Source organism: Nilaparvata lugens, chromosome 7 (assembly GCF_014356525.2).
Source record: "Nilaparvata lugens isolate BPH chromosome 7, ASM1435652v1, whole genome shotgun sequence".
NCBI classification, from domain to species: domain Eukaryota; kingdom Metazoa; phylum Arthropoda; class Insecta; order Hemiptera; family Delphacidae; genus Nilaparvata; species Nilaparvata lugens.
The window spans coordinates 24133998-24152611 of NC_052510.1; the positions used below are offsets into that span (position 1 = coordinate 24133998).

Sequence of the window (18614 nt, forward strand, 5' to 3'; positions counted from 1 at the left end):
ATCGCTATGCATAATAGCGTCTTGATACTGTAGACACCTGTAGAAATGGGTAAATCTCCCAGGGATAAAGTTGTGAACCCGTAAACCTCTACCGCAGTTTGTACCGCATTTCTACCATTTCAGAGGCAAATAATTTTCATGTATCAAAGCGCTTTTTCATAGTAACGAACTCTTACTTTAGAAGTTGGCATGAGGTTCAGGACATAAAAATTCTCCTCTCATCAACCAAAATCATTTTAATCGAGATCCTAATTCAAGATCAATGGAATTTAGTCATTAACGGAGAAGATGAGAATTTTCAATCAAGAAATAGCCTATATTATGTTGTTTCTTGTAAAAGACTTGTCAGTCTTGATGATATTGAGATGAATAGATGAAATACGAATCGCCAAAAGACATCCCAAACACATTAAACCAATGAAATAGAAAAAGTACAGTATGATGTTTTTATAGATGTTTGAATGTAATTACCTGAGTATTTTGAGTTGGTATTTGCAGCGCTAGCGCCAAACTATTGTGGTCAAAGCTCTCATCCAAGGCTATTAGAGAACCATGCACTCCTGACTCCAGTAGATTGTTCGCGTAATCCTGCAAAACATACAGTACATTTTTAGTTCAAAGCATGATTTACAATTACTCATTCATCTGATACGAAACGATAGAACTAGCATGAAAAACTGTAATTCACTGAAAATAATGTTAATCAAGTAAAAGTAAAAAACAATTGAAATAAAAATGATTTGAAAAAGTTTCATTTTTATTGATTATTATTACGATTTATTCTATTGTGAAATTGAAAATGTTTGAGAAATTTGCAAGATGAATGACATTGAAAAGAATAAATCTTTCCTAAAAGTGAATAAATCCTAATTCTTGAAAATAAGTACAGTATTATTCACGATCGGAGCACTTCAGTAAAATTATGTCATTGTGCGAAATATCAATGTGAAGACTATGTAGTTGGTGATGAAGGTTGAAGCTGAAAATTAGGTGTTTTTCACAATACAAGGAGCATTGTTGTCAGGTGTACCTGGAAATCTATAAGAGATAGAGCGCTCTACCTGATCTCAGATTGTAGAGCACAAAAATACGCCATAGGGATTTTGAATTATACATCTAAATGGTAACAATCGGAAGATATTGTTGATCAAAAACTAAAATACATCAGAATTGATTTTTTCTTCAAATTTTACTCATTTTTGAAAAATCATAACTCAGTAGGTACTCATTGGAGATAGAGAGTTCCGAATGATCTCATTTTATTCCGAATACCATAATCTAGAAAAAAGGCGAGAGCAAATTTTTCTGTCCTATTACGAGATTTGGCAGAAATAGCTGAAAACTGGTAAATGAGCCGAAAATACGAGGTTTTCCGGCCACCTGTATCTAGCACAAGAAAATTTTGCATGAAGAAATTGGTTCTGAACTTCACTTATGTACCCGAATAATATATCAAAAAATCAGAACTACAATATAAATTGCATGAGCCAATGTATATATTGACTGGACTGGACTATATCATTACGGTATATAGTTAGTTATAGATGCACAAAAAGCGCATGCATTAAATTCGGAAGTTTCTTAAAATAAGACAATATTTGACTTTCATATTTTTATTTTATATTTAGAAGGTATTATTCAATAATTTAATCTATTAATGAAATGTATTTGATCATTAAAATTGCTCGTGGGAAATACAGACACAGAAAGTAAGTACAGTGAATATATTGCCAAGCTAGGCATTATACTTGAAACTCCTAGAACTAAAGTTAAAATTAGTCTATCAGTTAATATTATATATTTTTTACTATCATTGGATTGAATTTCTCAGTATTGGTATTTGATAAAGGGCATAAAGCTGGTAGTTAATCGGGATTCTACCCAAGTGAATTCAATTTGCTCGGCCTGAAGCTGAGCTTGACTGCGACGTTGCCAAGTTGTGCGCTCCAGCCTTTATCTAAAGTAAGCCATGATAAAACTCATATTTTTACATACACAGTGTTTGTTTTTGTATAAGATTTTTCAAGTTACCGTAAAAAAATTACAGATGTTTCTACAATATTGATGAAATTAAATAATGGTGAATTTATTCTTATCTTGATATATGTAATTATAATTCTAGATTGTTTCCATAAGGAAACCACTGAATAAAAAATTGAAAAATGTGTTTGTTTACCTTTAGTCCTATCGCGGAGACCCACCGAATTACCCTATCGTTAGACCAAACTAAAACATCAACTAGATCGTTTTCAGACGCTCTCCTCCTTTCTTCAAGCTGTTTTCTATCGTAGTTCAATCTCTTCAAACATGCTATACCGAATTGTAGACTAGTTCTGAAAATAAAACGATAATTTCATCAATTACTATTATTATTCTTGGGAAGAAGAATACAAAATGAATAATAACAATAACCAGTAATATGTGACTATCACATAATTCTACTTTGGAAAGTAAAGAAACAGGTCTTAAAAATGATGATTTCTGCAAAACTGTTATAGGATGTGCTACTTTGCTACTTTGAATTATTCTGCCTTTGAGCAAATACAAAACAATTTCTTCTTTCTAGAATTATAATGTCTCGGCTACCAATGGGTTGCCAGAGAGCAATCAATATTATAGGCTTATAGAGAGCAAGTGACAATAGGCTTGGTCAACGTCAAACCCGAGTGAGACACCAGCTGACTTATTATTATTACCAGCAGACTGCCAAACAGTGTTTCTATAACAACATAGAACACACAATGAGGTGCTTGAATCGTATGCTCGTATTATCATTATGCTACAAAATTAACTATCTCCTGCAATGAAATTCATAACAATAATTATTGTGACAATAATAATAATAATAATAATAATTAATTGTGGCTGATGCAGTCTAAAAACGTGGTTGACCAGGGTTCAGCATTGGAAATAAGGATAGTGATAATAACAAATATTCAACTCTTGGAGGCCTAGAGAACAGTTCTGGCCTCTTGCCTTCCCCTTGCCTATATTATGCGACTGATCACTGAAATGTTTGCGGTTAGAGTGAAGGTGCAATTCATCAGCGGCGACGGCGAAGACGTTACAGCCGTCACGGCTAGAGCACGTCATAACCTATACATTTATTAGATTCGATGACTCACTGGATTTTTATGTTGTATGAACGTTATGGCGACAGATGAATTAGAAGTATTTGCAACTAAATTGCATTTACTATTCATATCTAATAAATCATAGAATCTAATGAATTTTTAGGTTTTGTGATCCTATGGATCGCTTCCCTCAGGTTTCTCACAAAGAAGACATTCTTCTACGTCCCAGTGAGCGCTTACCAAAAAGTTTACCTTGTATTATGAGGTGCAGAATTTCATACTTAGGTCCTCTCATAATGTGTCCAAAGTATTTCAACTTCCTGATGTTAATGTCACGCACAATATCCAGTTGTTTATCCATACGTCTGAGAACCTCCGCATTTGTGACTCTATCTGTCCAAGATATGCGAAGCATACGCCGATAGGTCCACATCTCAAACGCCTGAAGTCTGGCCTCACATTCTTTATTCAGTGTCAATGCTTCCAACCCATACAAAAGAACAGAGAACACATATCACTTCAAGAGGCTGGTCCTGACCTCAAGAGACAAATCACGAGCCGATAGAAGAGGTCTCATTTTTACAAATACAGCTCTGGCCTTCTCAATTCGTATCTTGATCTCTGGTATGTGACTTGCATTGCAGCAAACCCAAATAGTTATAAGCTTCCACTCGTTCTATTACATCCCGTCCAGCAAAAAGGCGATTTTGGGGAATTCCTTGCTTAGTGATGACCATATACTTTGTCTTCTTAGCATACAAGAATGTGTAAATAGCCCAACCTAACCTATACAACGTTGATGCAATTACCTATGAAAGCTGTCGACCATTTTGAGCTGGCCGCGCAGGTCCTTCTTGGTGAGATGGTCGAGCATGCGAGCGTCGACCAGTGACTCCATGAACGTGGATCGATACTGCGGCAGACCGAGCGCCGGCAGCCACGCGTTGCCGATCCACTCGTGGTTCATGTCTCCGAACGCCAGAGTCGTGCGAGACGTCTTCGGTGCCGACGGGCTCGTCAGAGACACCTAATAAGCCCAACATTCCAATGCTCACAATAAGCCCAATATTATTATTCTTAAAACAATTTCCAAACTGGAGAAGGTAACCAGGATGTCAAACAAGGAAATTTAACCAAGAATGAATTACAGAAATATTTTTAATAATCACGGATCTAACACAAAAAATTCAACTGAATGTGTGTATACAAGCAGTAGACCACCTATTATCCGGACATCGTTTATCCAAATGACCCGTTATCTGGACGTCCACTGGGTGATATGAAAAAATTGAAATCGCCTAATAACCTAACCTATTCTGTATTCCACGCAGCTGGTTGGTACGCCACAATAAAGGTGCAGTACAATATTTTAATAAATAGAATATTTAAGTTAGTATACATTATTGAATTTTTAGTTACGTCTACACTCAAGAGCTAGAGTAAAATCGAGTTGAAATAAATTTTCCGGATTATAAGTTATCCGGTCATGCATCAATTAGTCCGGATAATCGGTGCTCTACTTGTAATATTTCTCTGTTTCTGTAATCTTGAATTATCGTTTCTTTTGATTCATGTTTGAGTTATGTTTATGTGTATATTTTAATATTTGTCAAGTTTAGATATGGAATTAGTAACTTCAATCTTAAATTTCTATGATTAATTTGATGGACATTGGTATAATATATACTCTAAAGGCCCTGAGCTGTTATTGAACAGGAGAGTATTATAGAGAATTTATCATTTTTATCATAAGGCAAATAGTTTAGAAAATCTTTGCAAGACTAACTGAAAACGGTAATAGATCAAGAAGACTGTTCAAGTTAAAAAATATTCAAATATAGAAACCGAAAATACAAAAGACTTTATCACCTATAAAATTAACCCTCTTCGGTATTCTAAATAACCATAATACTAGAGCCACCCACACCACAACTGCATATCGTATAATATATGAGCCATTATAAGGGCAAGATCCACTAATGTGACTGCCGATCTACTGTCAATCACTGAAAAAAGACCTCAACAATCTATCCTAACATATTAATTTATTAATCTTTAGATTTACCCAAAAAATATGGGGATCAAGTCAAATCAAATCAAATCGTTTATTGCACAAAAAATATATACAGAATACAACGAAAAGGAAATTGACAACTTTGTGCTACACGTCGGCAAAAGAAAACTTGTACGCCGACGTGGAGTATTAATATATCTTATTCACTTGTACATTAATATTAATATGTAAAATAATCATAAAATATTATAATATAGGCTTACAATAATTAACATTCAACCAACTCAATTCCATTCCATTCTAAGAAATAACAATAATTAAAGATATACATAAAGCTGAATTTTAAATTCATACAACATTAATCAATATCAAACCAAATCATTAATTGAATAAAAATAATTTTCTTTCACCCAGGTATGGAGTTCTTTCATTTCAGGCTTCTTTATCAACCATCCTCAAGGAACTTTATTATAGAGCTCATTTCTCAAATATGAAATACTTCTACGGGATAGGGTGCTGTTAACTCTTTCAATTATGATTAAGTTTTGAGCGACTTGTCTAGTTACTCTTTGAAAATTTTGCATATTTTTTAATTTGAGCACATGTTTCTTAATAGTCTTTAAAATGAATAATTATTGTCTTATAGTGAACAGATTGGAATTTTGAGACAATGTGACACTTGGGAAATCTCTTGGATACTGTTACCTGAGTGACAGATACTTTCTGGTTAAGTTGGGGAACAATCATAGCGAATTATTCAAAAACGACGATATTGGTGTCCCACAGGGTAGTATTTTGGGTCCTGTCTTCTACAATATATATGTAAACTCAATTTCAAGCATAATCAGAAATGTTTTTTTTTTTTTTTTTTTTTTTTTTTTTTAAGATTACGTCCTAAAGACTCCAGTCATGGAGTATAAGACAAGTCATGTTATTACATAATAATTCTAACACTAAGTAGTTCAACCTAGTTTAGGTTTGAAAGGAATTCTTGTACACTATAAAGAGCTCTATCAACTAAATATTTTTTAATTTGTTTTTTGAAAATCTTCAAATCATCATTACTTTTCAAGATTTGAGGTAGCTTGTTATAAAATTTCCTACCAATATAATCTGGTTTTTGTTCAAATAACCTACTATTGTGACCCATTATATGATAATCTGCTCTGTTTCGCGTATTATACTCATGAACATCTGAATTCTGGATCACACCACTCGTTTTCACATGCATTACAACTTCATATACATACAAAGATGGCACAGTTAATAGACCAAGCTTTTTAAATAAAGGCCTACAAGAGTCTAACCTATTCACTTTTTCTATACATCTGAGTGCCTTCTTTTGAATCTTAAACACCCTGTCCATATTTTGTTGAGATGAATTACCCCATACTAAAATAGCATACCTAATATGAGATAGTATAAGTCCATGGTAAGCAGTTAACAGTAGTTATCATTCAGCCTAGCAAGCTGCCGCAGGACAAATACCCCAGATGATATCTTATTACATATCCTCTCAATGTAAGGATGCCATGTTAATTTCCTGTCCAATAAAATTCCCAAGAATGCTACTTTCTCTTCTTGGTCTAATTCATTTTCCTCTACAAACACATTTATTTCTCTATCCTCTACTGAATTATATTTACTTTTGAATTGTAGGAATTGACATTTCTTACTATTTATTGTTAATTGCCTTTGCTTCAAGAATTGGACAATTGACTGTACTCCAGTAAAAGCATTTATTTCTAGACTATCTAATAAATAATTGTTAAAGATAAGCGATGTGTCATCAGCAAACAACAGAGCTCTGTGATCTTTTAACTCTTTTGGTAATTGGTTCACATACAACAGAAACAGTAAGGGACCCAGAATTGAGCCTTTTTGAGCCTTGGTGACATTTTTATGTATGCTGATGACACAGCTTCAATATTGATGTGAAAAAAAATCATAAAAATCTTAAAGTTGCAGAGCAACAGTTGCAATCTGACTATAATAGGATTCTTAGGTGGTCACATGACAGGAATTTAGTAATTAATAAGAAACAGTTTTAATGCATTTTAAGCATATGAGATGTAATGAAACTCCAAAAATTATCAGTCATGACTGCCTCTGTCTTTCTAAATCACTTCAAACTTGTAGTTGCCCATCACTAACTCAAGTTGACGATACCCGATACCTAGGTGTGATAGTTGACAGTAGAATGAGATGGCATCTACACATCAACTACATCTCGAAAAAACTTCAAGCATCAAGCGCAAAAATATTTCACATGCATAAAACTATTCCGGTCGACTGTCTTCACCTCATTTATAAATCTCTCGTAGAGCCTATCATTAGGTAATTCATAATATGAGTTTCTCATTTCAATATAGCCTAGTATCATGAGCACGAATTTATTGTCTTCATGGTCACTAACGTAACGTTTGACATGTCTGCTGTCTGTTTGACATGTAGTGTACAAAGAGAACGGTCAGATCGAGATGTAGGCCTACTTGTATAAATTTCTCTATATGCTCTATGTTTTGTATATAAAGCCGTGTTTTCGTAACGGGCAGACGACAGAATTCACTTTAAATTAACATTGGTTCTTATGGGAGTGTTCACCCATCGGCAGAAAGTTGAGCAGAAAAAAAGAACTGTTCAAATCAGAAACGAACTGTCGTTCATTTTGCCGTTCATTTTAAGGCCTATCAACACAATGCTATTTTGCTTTGACCGATCACTGCTCGTGAACCGTTTTGTCGAAAAAGAACTAATTTCGGGATTCTGTCGACGGGAACAGACAGCTTGGAAATATTTTTCTGCTCTGATCACGTGACACCGGCAGAATAATCTTTCTCTGCATCAGACGCCATGTTCTTTTTAACCTCAATCTTTAATATTGTTGGATGATTTGTTTTGATATTATTTTGCTGTTGGTTGTCAAATTTCGGATTGCTACTATTATACTGTGAAATTAATTTGCAGTAGAAAATTGAGGTATAAAATATTTCTATTGGTTTCTTTATTCTTAATTTTTACAAGAGAAATTGAAAATGGATTTACTACAGAAAGGCGTGAAATTCGTTATAAATTTGATGCGACAGTTCAAAGTTTTGTACTTTCCAGACCTGCACAACGAATTACCTATTCGAAAAAAAGAATATGGTTAAAAATTTCTGATGTGATAGAGAATTCAAGTAAGTAGACTTAAATTTCTCATAATAAAGTAGGCTAGATCTACCGTACACAATTTGATATAATTTTTATAAGTAGCCTACCAGCATGTTTACAATTTTTATTCAGGTAGCCTTCTGTAGTAGGCCTTTAATAACCTAGTCTCTAGGTCTAAATTGATATCTTTTTCATTTTCCAAGAAGTTAGAAGTTGACAAAAGTTTATTTATTTATTTAAAGTATAATTTCTAGTGTTTAATAATAATGTAAAGCCTAGACTAGCCAGTTTGTGTATGGTAGAGAATTATCACAAGAAAGAGAGAAATCTAATCAACTATTTAGATTTAAACTCATTCAAACTTGATTGATTAGATTAACATTAAATGATCAGTTTGTAAACATTATTCAACCAAGATAACATTTTGCATTACATGATAAGATAAGATAGCATTCCATGCTAACAATCTTTTACACTTCCATTGAGTTGGCCTCATCACAAAATACATTTTTTATGATGCAGCTAGTAGTTTTTACAAACAGATTTATTGAAAATAACATCATCATTTGACTTTGAAGTATTCCATTACATTCCAAGTCCTAAACTTCCATTATCCTTGTTGCACCTCAAAATATTGTAAACCCATAGTTTATCAATACAATAACAAAACTAACCTGACTATTAGAACATTTACTTTGTCTTTGGTACCTATCTATGAATTAATCTTATTTTAATTAATTCAAATTCACTTGGAAACAAAATTAGTACATAGATTGTTATAGAAATAACTTGATCAGAGTCAGTGTAATTGAATATTGAAAGACTGCCATTGAAAAAAGATAAAATAGGTATTTTTCTGGTTGACCATTGCTACCAATAAAATTTGAATAGTAATGTATTTGAAAAACTTATTCATGCTCTATTGATCGATATATTGCGTGATGCCAGGTACGGTATATCAATGTAAATAGTAAAAATTAAAACAGGAGAAACACAACATAGATGGATTAAAAACACTGAAAAACTTACATTATAATCGGAAATTTTCGAGGAACTGTGTCCCTTTTCTCGACCAAGCAAAGAGTGTAATGTAAGTTTTTCAGTGTTTTCAATCTATCTATGTCGTGTGTCTCCTGTTTTAATTTATATTATAAAACTTTAAGTGTTTTCTGTTATGTGCTACGAATGTAAGTAGGCTATATACTTATAGTATGTATAGTCTATCTAATGTAAATAGTTTATTGAGGCCCAGTTCACTTCTAATTTATTCAAAGTCCAAACTAGGCCTATGTATTATCATTGATGATTAACTTCACTTTATCTCCAAAATATATTTTGAAAGATTAAATATGTTTCTTTTTTCAGGTACCATTTACAAACAAAATATTGAAGAGAATGTGCTCAAAGGAACTGCATATGAATTCATTTTTGTTGACCAGGATGGAAAAATTCTTTGGAACCCATAGATAGAATAAGTTAGTTAGGTAAGATCAAATTCCACACATTTTTTAAACTATATGTGGGCGATGTCATTTTATACAGTTTCCCATTTTTTCAAAAAGTTTATCCACAATGTTTTATTATTGATTTGATGTTAGATATTCAAATAGTAAGACATAAATATGGTATGTGACTAAAATAATTGAAAAACTGACTGAATTACAAAATCATTAGGCTAATAGCTTACAGGAAATTTTAATATTTCGAAACTACGTGAAACCACATGAGATCAAGATGGACAGTTGAGAAGAGTGTTTAAAAAACAATGTATTCACTTATCATTCAGGGAATAGAGCTGTTCATAATATTTGAGATTCCTTCCATAAAGAAATAATTTAACAAAATCTAATAATGTGATATCATTTTAACATCAGATTATTGATTCAATTTTATCACATTATTAGATTTTGTTACATAAATTATTTCATTATGGAGGAAATCCCAAATATTATGAACAGCTCTATTCCCTGAATGATGAGTGAATACATTGTTTTTTAAACACTCTTCTCAACTGTTCATCTTGATCTTGAGTGAATGTTGAACTTTATAAATGACCATACATTAGAACTATGAATAGATGACTTCAAAAATTCAACCAGCAAGTGCTGGTAAAAAACACTGAATAATAGCTTAAATGACAGTGATTCCACCTTTTAAAATTTATAATTGAATTCATGGATGAAATACCTGCATTGTTTTTAGAGGGATTTATGTATTTACAGTTTGGTATTCATTTTCAAATCACTTAGTTCTACTTATAATGTTGTAGATAATCATCATTTCGGATCAAGCAATTAATTGATTATATTCCCATTTGTTTCATTAAACTTGTTTCTCTAAATATAGAACCAATAATTACTTTATGCAGTACATTTTTGAAGAGTCAAATAAACCAAACGGTCGAGAAGTAGGCCTACTGACCACAGAAATGAATGAATTGTTCATGGTATCCAAAAATATGTTGTTCACCAACAAGTTCTTTTGACCTTGGGACACACTGATTAATACCAATTCCTACATGGAGATTGATGCTAATAATAATTCAACTGATTGTTGGAATTTCTCATATAATATTACTTTTCATTATTGGGAGTTCCTTGCCAAGAAATATAATTGAAAACTTATACAGATTACAAACAATCAATTTCAGAATTCACTTTGCAAAGTTTTTTTATAATGAATAATAAATTATAACTTTTTGATTCCAGGCCTAGTGGTGTACCAGCCAGAAGTAGAGGATGACAAAGAAAATCAACTATGAATAATATTCCATGGATATAATTCATGTATGATGTAGTAGCCTACAGAAGAAAGAGATGGACAAATCTAAGAAATATATTAATTTTTTCAGTAAATCTTGATGTGTTTATTTCATGTTGTTCATAATAATATCCTCTTTGGGGGGGTTGGGCGATCGCTCCTGCTAACTGCTTCAATTCAGGTAGTTTAAGAAAACAGCAAGTGACATGAAGCTAATAAAATAAGTTTTGATGTTTATACTTGAGGGATTTTTAAAACTATATTCAACATAACAGCATCGAACTCTTATCAACAACTTTATTGGTTCTGTATGGCTTCTGCTTCTTTTGGAAATAATAAAATTATTTAACATTGCTGACTGGCAAATGCTATAGGTAACATGTAAAATAATAGACTCGAATTTTATATAAAATAAGGTAAGCTATCACAATTATGTATTGCATTAAGAATTAAATAATAGTACTCATGTACTGCATTGAACGGGTAATAATTCTTTGAATATGAAAAATAACTCAAGCAAAAGTTGAAAATATTATGTTCCAAGCCACATCAAATATAATTACTTTTAATTCAACCTTCTAGACTATATTTCCAAGGTTTTGATTGAAATTGATAAGCTTTTAGAACATTATAGTAAATAAGAAGTTTGAATGGCTACTCTAATTCTAATGAATATCTAATAAAGTATTCATTTTAATAGGGCAACTTTAATGTTTAATTATGAAAAATAACTAGTAGGCCTACCCTAATATATTCAAAATAAGCATGACCAGTTTCTAATTATGTCATTGTCAAGAGAGTCCTTATTGAAAATGTCGAAACTAATCATGTTTCATTTTGGAATATCACTAGGGTACTAGTTACCTTCAAAATTATTGATAGATATTTATCCATTTTAAAATAGGCTATGTGTTTTTTAAAGTACCATAACAGAACCTGTTTATTCTAGCAAGATATAGTTATCTCAACAATAATTATTAGAATTAGTTCGCCTGTTTGAATACACTTTGTACTTGTCATATGTGTTACAGTAATCTATAATAATAATTTTTAAGATTCGTATAGCTTTTACTGGTGAGGAGTCCCTAATTGAACCTTGCCTAAAAAGGCATATTGATTTAGGCAGGCAACCCAAAAAGTTCATTGCCCATAACACATAAAGCAAAATTCATGTCAAAGAACTAGTTCTTTGAATGTTACTGTTTCTGCCCGCTTGGGTGCGCTGCAATCGATTCTGCTTCTGCCCGTTACGAAAACACAGCTTTAGTGCTCTAATATCAGGGGACCGAGTTTCGCTCTGGAGAGTCTGTATGGTATAGATTCATGGGGCTGTACAGCTGACTATTTGTTGACAGAGTAGAAAGAATTCAATTCAGAACCCTGAAGTGCATAACATCTCGATTGCCTCTTATCAACTTAAATATCAACTTCAATAATCTTTCTAATGTATTATTTTTTTACCATACAGTAACTCCAAAGAACTTCTATATTTACAAGATTATAATATTTTTCAAGAATAATATTCAATACAGATCCTTTGCTCCACCATCTCCTTACAATTTAAGATCACCAGTTATATATCAGTTACCTCGATTTAGAAATATATATGGAAAAGATCACTCCTCTACATACTTCCTAAATTATTTAATAAATTGCCTCTGAATATTTGAGATTATTCAAAAAGTGATGTTCTTAGCTATGTAATAAATAACAATAACCTCATATAAAGAAACAGCTAGCAGAGATTTTGCTGGTACATTAATTTTATTGAGTCACTGCCGCCAGCCAGAGCGACCACTAATAATTATTTCTTGAAATTCAATTCATTTCTCAATTTTCCCCCATGTATGTTTATTATAATTTTTGTTTTCATAAATAGTGAATACTCATTTTGCATGATTTATGATTTGATTTGATTGATTTTTTTTTACTTGAGCAGTTTATCTAATTTATTTTCTTAAATTTTATTATTCTAGTTCCTAGATAAGTTTACCTTCCTCACCACCATCCTTCCTTTACATCCTCTTCTTACTTCCCAACTTCCCTTTGCATGCAAAAAATTTTTTTTCTCTTCCTCTTATCAAATTTGTTAATTTTGTTTCTTTGTAATGTACGATTCTATAATTTACTATGTATACTTATATAGGCATCTATTGAAAAGAAAAACCTTCGGGTTTAGTGGGACCTCCAATGTAAATATTTTGTTCAATAAAACTTGATTGATTGATTGACATCATAATTGTTTTGATAACTAACTTTTGTAGAACAAATAAAGGTTTTAAAGTTGAATCAAAAGTTCCTCCCCATATAGAATTACCATACTGAAGTAAGGATTGGAATAAAGCAAAAAAAAAAAAAACAGATTTTAGTAATTTTAGACTCAAAATACTTCTAAGCATGTACATTTTCAAATTCACCACCCTTAATTTTCTACAAAAGTAGCTAATCTGAGGTGACCAGCGTAGATGCTTATCGACAAGAATACCAAGGTACTTGTAATTGTTTACACTCTCAATAAGCTCATTGCAAGAATCACATGGATACCTGTTACAAGCATTATTCAAACAAAGCCTGTTCAAATCTAGATCTCCTCTTGTTGTTGGACTGAATGTCATACATTTTGTTTTACCAAGATTTAGTCTCAAATAATTACATTTTAGCCACTGAGAAACCTTAATGTCACCCACTTTTGTTTGCTTGATAACATCTTCCCAGGAACCTTCTTGGAAGATAAGTGCTGTGTCATCAGCAAAACAAACTGTCTTAGACCCAACTGAGTCCAGTACACTAGGGAGGTTATTAACATAGATCAAACATAGAATTGGTCCCAATACAGTCCCTTGAGGTAGTCCCCATGTCACATCTCTTATCTCACTATTACTACCACCACAGCTAACGATTTGGCTTCTACCCCTTAGATAACTTTCAAAGAAATCTAACTCTACTCCTTGAATACCAATATTAGATAGTTTCTGAATCATTTTATCATGGAACTGTGTCAAAAGCCTTGGCCAGGTCCAGGAACATGACCAAGGTTTTTTTATTTGTTTTGAAACGATTGTATATTGTCTCAGTTAAGGACTCCAAGGACTCTGTACTTCTTCTAACCTGTTGGAAACCGAACTGCCTCTTATCAAGGATTTTATTAACATCTAGAAATTCAACTAATCTTTTCTTTACCAAATTTTCGAAATAGAACTTAGCAAGCTAATTGGTCTATAATTTTGAGGTATCTCTTTGCTCCTCCCCTTGTGTAAAGGAATTACTTTTGCATGCTTGAAATGCAAGGGAAAGTATCCAGTTGAAAAGCAACAATTGAAAATTTCTGAAAGAGGTTCAGAGATTGTGTCAGTTAATAGTTTCTGTACGCTGTTGGATATGTTATCCCATCCAGGTGCCTTATTATCATTCAAACTTTTGATTACTTCCTTGATTTCTGTTACAGTGACAAAATTGAAATTAAATGTATCGTTTGTTCCAAATATTGATCCTCATTCTGTCCATTTATATCAATTTCCTGCGCTTGATTTATACCTACATTCACAAAATAGTCATTCAAAGCATTAAATATTGATTTACATGTAATTGAGAACTCTTATCTACCTCAATAATTGCTTGATTTATCACAGACCATAATCTTCTCAGGGTCACCTTGAGCTTTATTTATTTCTGATTGATAATATAAATCTTTTGCTTTTCTAATTATATCTACTATTCTATTTCTGTAAGACAGGAATTTCCTTCTCAGCTCTACATTAAATGGTTCATTTCTCAATTTTTTATATCTATCTCTTATAGTTATGGACTTTAGAATTCCATTGGACATCCAAGGTTTCAAATGTTTTCTAGTTAAATTAAGCTTTTTAATAACTGATGCATGTTTTTACATTATTTACAAATTCATTTACTAATGTTTCAATACTTCTATTCGCGTCAATCATTTAAGCACTCTCCTCTAACAACTTTTCTTTATTAACATTCCTCACTTCAATAAACTTACATGGCTGACTAGATTGAGAACAAACATATTTTTTAATTGATGCGTGAAGAGCAGTCGCATAATGATCAGTAATTGACATTTCTAAAAAACAGCAGTTTTTAATGAGTCATTATGTTTGGATTTAGAAAAAATATAGTCTAAACAAGTATTTGAAGCAGGACGAGTTTTCTATTGACAAAGGACTCAAACCCATGCGAACTTATAACAGACAAATAATCATGCGTTTTTTTAGAACTACTTAACAGATCAATATTTACATCACGTATCACTAATGAATTATCAAAATTAAAGCATGAACCATTCATATAATTATCAAGTTGTTCTATAAATAAAGGTATACTTGTACTAGGAGATCTATAAACCGATGTTACTAAATATTTATTATTTTTAGTTTGTAGCTCAACAGCTAAGAAAGGATATTCGTTTGGACTATCAATTTTTTTTCGAAGAAATACTATTAGCTACATACATGACAATTCCATCTGAACGATTCAAGGGGTTACTTTTTATATATAAATTATAGCCATTAATGTTTAACAGTGATTTTTCTTCTTCAGAAGTCCAGGTTTCAGTAAAAATTAGAACCTCAAAATTTGTTCTCATGCTGTTCAAGATAAGGAGAATTTGATCAAAATTTCTTTTTAAACTTCTTATATTTAAACTGAAAATATTCAATTCGTAATTAAGGGGCTGGATATAGTTCAAGTATTCATCGGTACTTTCACATTCCCTAACACTGTTAATATGATTTACAAGCTAGCTTAGTAGTAGCTAGCTATTTTACTAGCTAGTAGTAGCTTAAATTTCCACTATGCAAAAGTCTCCAAACTTGAATATACAATATAATAATTTTATATTATGTCCAATAAAATATTTGTTAATAAAAATATTAATATGGTATTTGTTAGTAAAAATATTATATGGTATTATATCCAATATAATATTCAAGCTTAACTTTAGTAGCCATAAAATTTAAATAAAAAATAGACAAAATGCAATTCAATTGAGAATACAAATATAGAAAATGAGTTTCACTCATAAGAATCACTTATAGTTTTCCTAAGAATAATAATATAAGCTTCACGTATTTCCTAGGGCTTGCAAAATGTGAAAATGCTGCACGTTATATTGCGATTGTGATAGTGGCTTGGTGAGTGGCCTACCATTTCCTGTATGGCGAGCCTGAGCTTGAGTCGATGCAGCGGGTTGCTGATGCCGATCTCGCGCTGAATCTCAGTGTCAGACAGCGCTGACATGATGGCGCCCGACTTGACGTTGGCCCGGCAGGCGGCCACATACCAGGCGGGCATCCCCACCCACAACTCCAGCCAGGCCACGATCGTCGGCCCATTCCACAGCGCGAACGGCGTCCCTGCCTTCATCGCCTCCGCCAGCAGCTCGTGTCTGAAACAGTCGTAGCTGCACACACCATTATACTAGCACACCAATTCAAACCAAACTATGTCTATATTTTCTTAACTATACACATCACTGTCTCTACATTTATATATCTATATATTGTAAAGATATCTATATGTATTTATACACTGCCGTTAGCAATAATTATTGACTCATTTCATGTTTAAGCATTTTATTCCAAATTGTATGATTATTCTGTTTGATATTCCTGGTAATAATGGGATTTGCCTGGTGCCCTCAGCTACTGTAACTTTCCAATAAGTATATCAATAATTGAATGAATTCCACTTGTTTATGTGGAATTTATAGCGTACCTGAATATTTTGATTGTGAACTCTGATTGGCATCTCATTTGTTTAATGCTATTGAAATTTGCAGTGATTGTTCTGTCTTATACTTAGTTTGTTCTGGTTTGCGAACAGGCAACCAGATTTTGCCCATGCAAGCCATTTTTTGAAGATTTATTTGGCTTAGTGTATTCATGAGGTTGTTTTTATTCTTTTTTGTTGTTTTATATTTAAAATGAGTACATAAGATTATTACTTTGTCAAGTGCATTTTTTTTTAAATAAATATATTTTTTCTGTCTGTCTGCTAACTTTGCTTAGTGTTGACTTTGCTTATATCTGTTCCGTTTCCTGGCAATTAGCAATGAAATAGCTATTTATGTATCAAGAGCGTAGCGTAATGCGCGACTTTATCGCTCGCGCAAAATAGTTATCACGCGACGCGAAGCGGAGCAAGAGCGATAAAGAAGCATTACGCGCGAATTACATACAACATTTTTTCTACAACTGCCCAAACCTGTTAAATTACTTATATCGGCGGAGTTAATAATAATTCGTCTTCACTGATATCCATCATGGCTGCATAGTGCAGAACCGGTACAATATTGCCGACTTTTTAGATTAAGATCTAACGTACTTTTGGCAAGCTGCTTACCATCAGCTGATTAGCGAGCGTAAAGAAACTCTTCTGCGAATGCGCGAATGGTTAGCGAGCGAAAAAGTAGATTCTCTTCAGAAATAAGCTGTTTTACGAGGAGAATTGAGTATGTAAATCCTTTTTTTACGCGCAGTTGTAGAAAAATGTATTCATTTATTCATAAGGTGTTTTAATAACTCATTTTGAGGAAAGAATTGGCTGAATGAGCAATAGCAGTACTCACTTCTTCTTTTTCCTCCTGTCGAAATCACCTTTCTGTCCTATGCCGCCCCCCAGGCTGAGGGTGTCTCCCGCCCCTCCACCAACACTCATGTCCAGCTGTTCATTGTAGGATGACGTCATTGTCACTTGCTCCCCTCCCATCATAGAGCCTTCTTTCACTTTACCCTGAAACAACATAATCTTTCATCATTTCTATACTATTCAGTCAAAAATCCTTTAAATTGAACATTAAATTAGTCTATATTGAGTTATGATTTTAGATCAATCAGTTATTATGTACAGTATGTCCTTTTTGAATAACGGATCAAAAATATTTCTGGAAATAATAAATAAAATATTAGAATAGTCTTCCTTCTTGGATAGAAGTATGTTAATGTATGAGAAAGTTTTAGAGAGGATAGAGACTGACAAATGGAGAGCTAGGTATGACGAGTTGTACATTAAATCGAGTGATAATCTCATGAATGATTCGTCGAGCATTGGAAACAACAGAGGAGGAGCTACTCCAGCTCCTGGGAGTCTCTCCAGTTCTTTTGCGACTTCTAGGAAGGTATGTGAGGTGTTGACTGAGTGTGAAGAAGCGGACGAGGCGCAGCTCCATATGATTAGTATCTCGCAAAATAGAAGAAGTTTATTCAATGTGTCAAACTCACGTCCGGATCAGGCCAAAGTTCATCGTCTTGTGAAAAACCGGGTTAGAGACTTCAAAAATTCAAGTTTCTTGTCTCACAAAACTACGTCACCCCCAGTAGCAATTAGAAACAGCTCAAGTCAAATAAATTTCGAGAAAATAACAATATTTGCGGACAGTCATGGTAAAAATATAGTGAATCTCACGGCAAAAAGAGTAGACTGTAAGGTGACAGGAATGATAAAACCAGGTTCTAAATTCGAAGATGTTGCTTCAAGCTGTGAGCATGAGAGCAAAAATATGTCAGATCGCGACTTGGTCGTCCTGATGGGAGGAGGAAATGATATGGAAAAATTTGGTGCAAAAAAATTTCTAAGTTCTTTAAAAAAATGTTTAT

The 18614-nt window shown here is 32.9% G+C and overlaps 1 protein-coding gene and 1 long non-coding RNA gene across 2 annotated transcripts in view; one reads left to right on the plus strand and one right to left on the minus strand.

The window, feature by feature from the left end:
• Window positions 1–18614, minus strand: part of LOC111044223 (liprin-alpha-1) — a 306418-nt gene that overhangs the window by 5157 nt on the left and 282647 nt on the right. The window contains exons 21-24 of the mRNA XM_039432367.1: window positions 16165–16420; window positions 3884–4101; window positions 2177–2333; window positions 472–588 (exon numbers count right to left, since the gene is read on the minus strand). Of these exons, the coding sequence (XP_039288301.1) occupies window positions 472–588; window positions 2177–2333; window positions 3884–4101; window positions 16165–16420 (748 nt within the window). The remainder of the gene's footprint in view (window positions 1–471; window positions 589–2176; window positions 2334–3883; window positions 4102–16164; window positions 16421–18614) is intronic.
• LOC120352332 lies at window positions 7641–11237 on the plus strand. The gene is made up of 3 exons (XR_005571775.1): window positions 7641–8067; window positions 9607–9725; window positions 10950–11237. It is a non-coding gene; the product is annotated as an uncharacterized LOC120352332 (long non-coding RNA).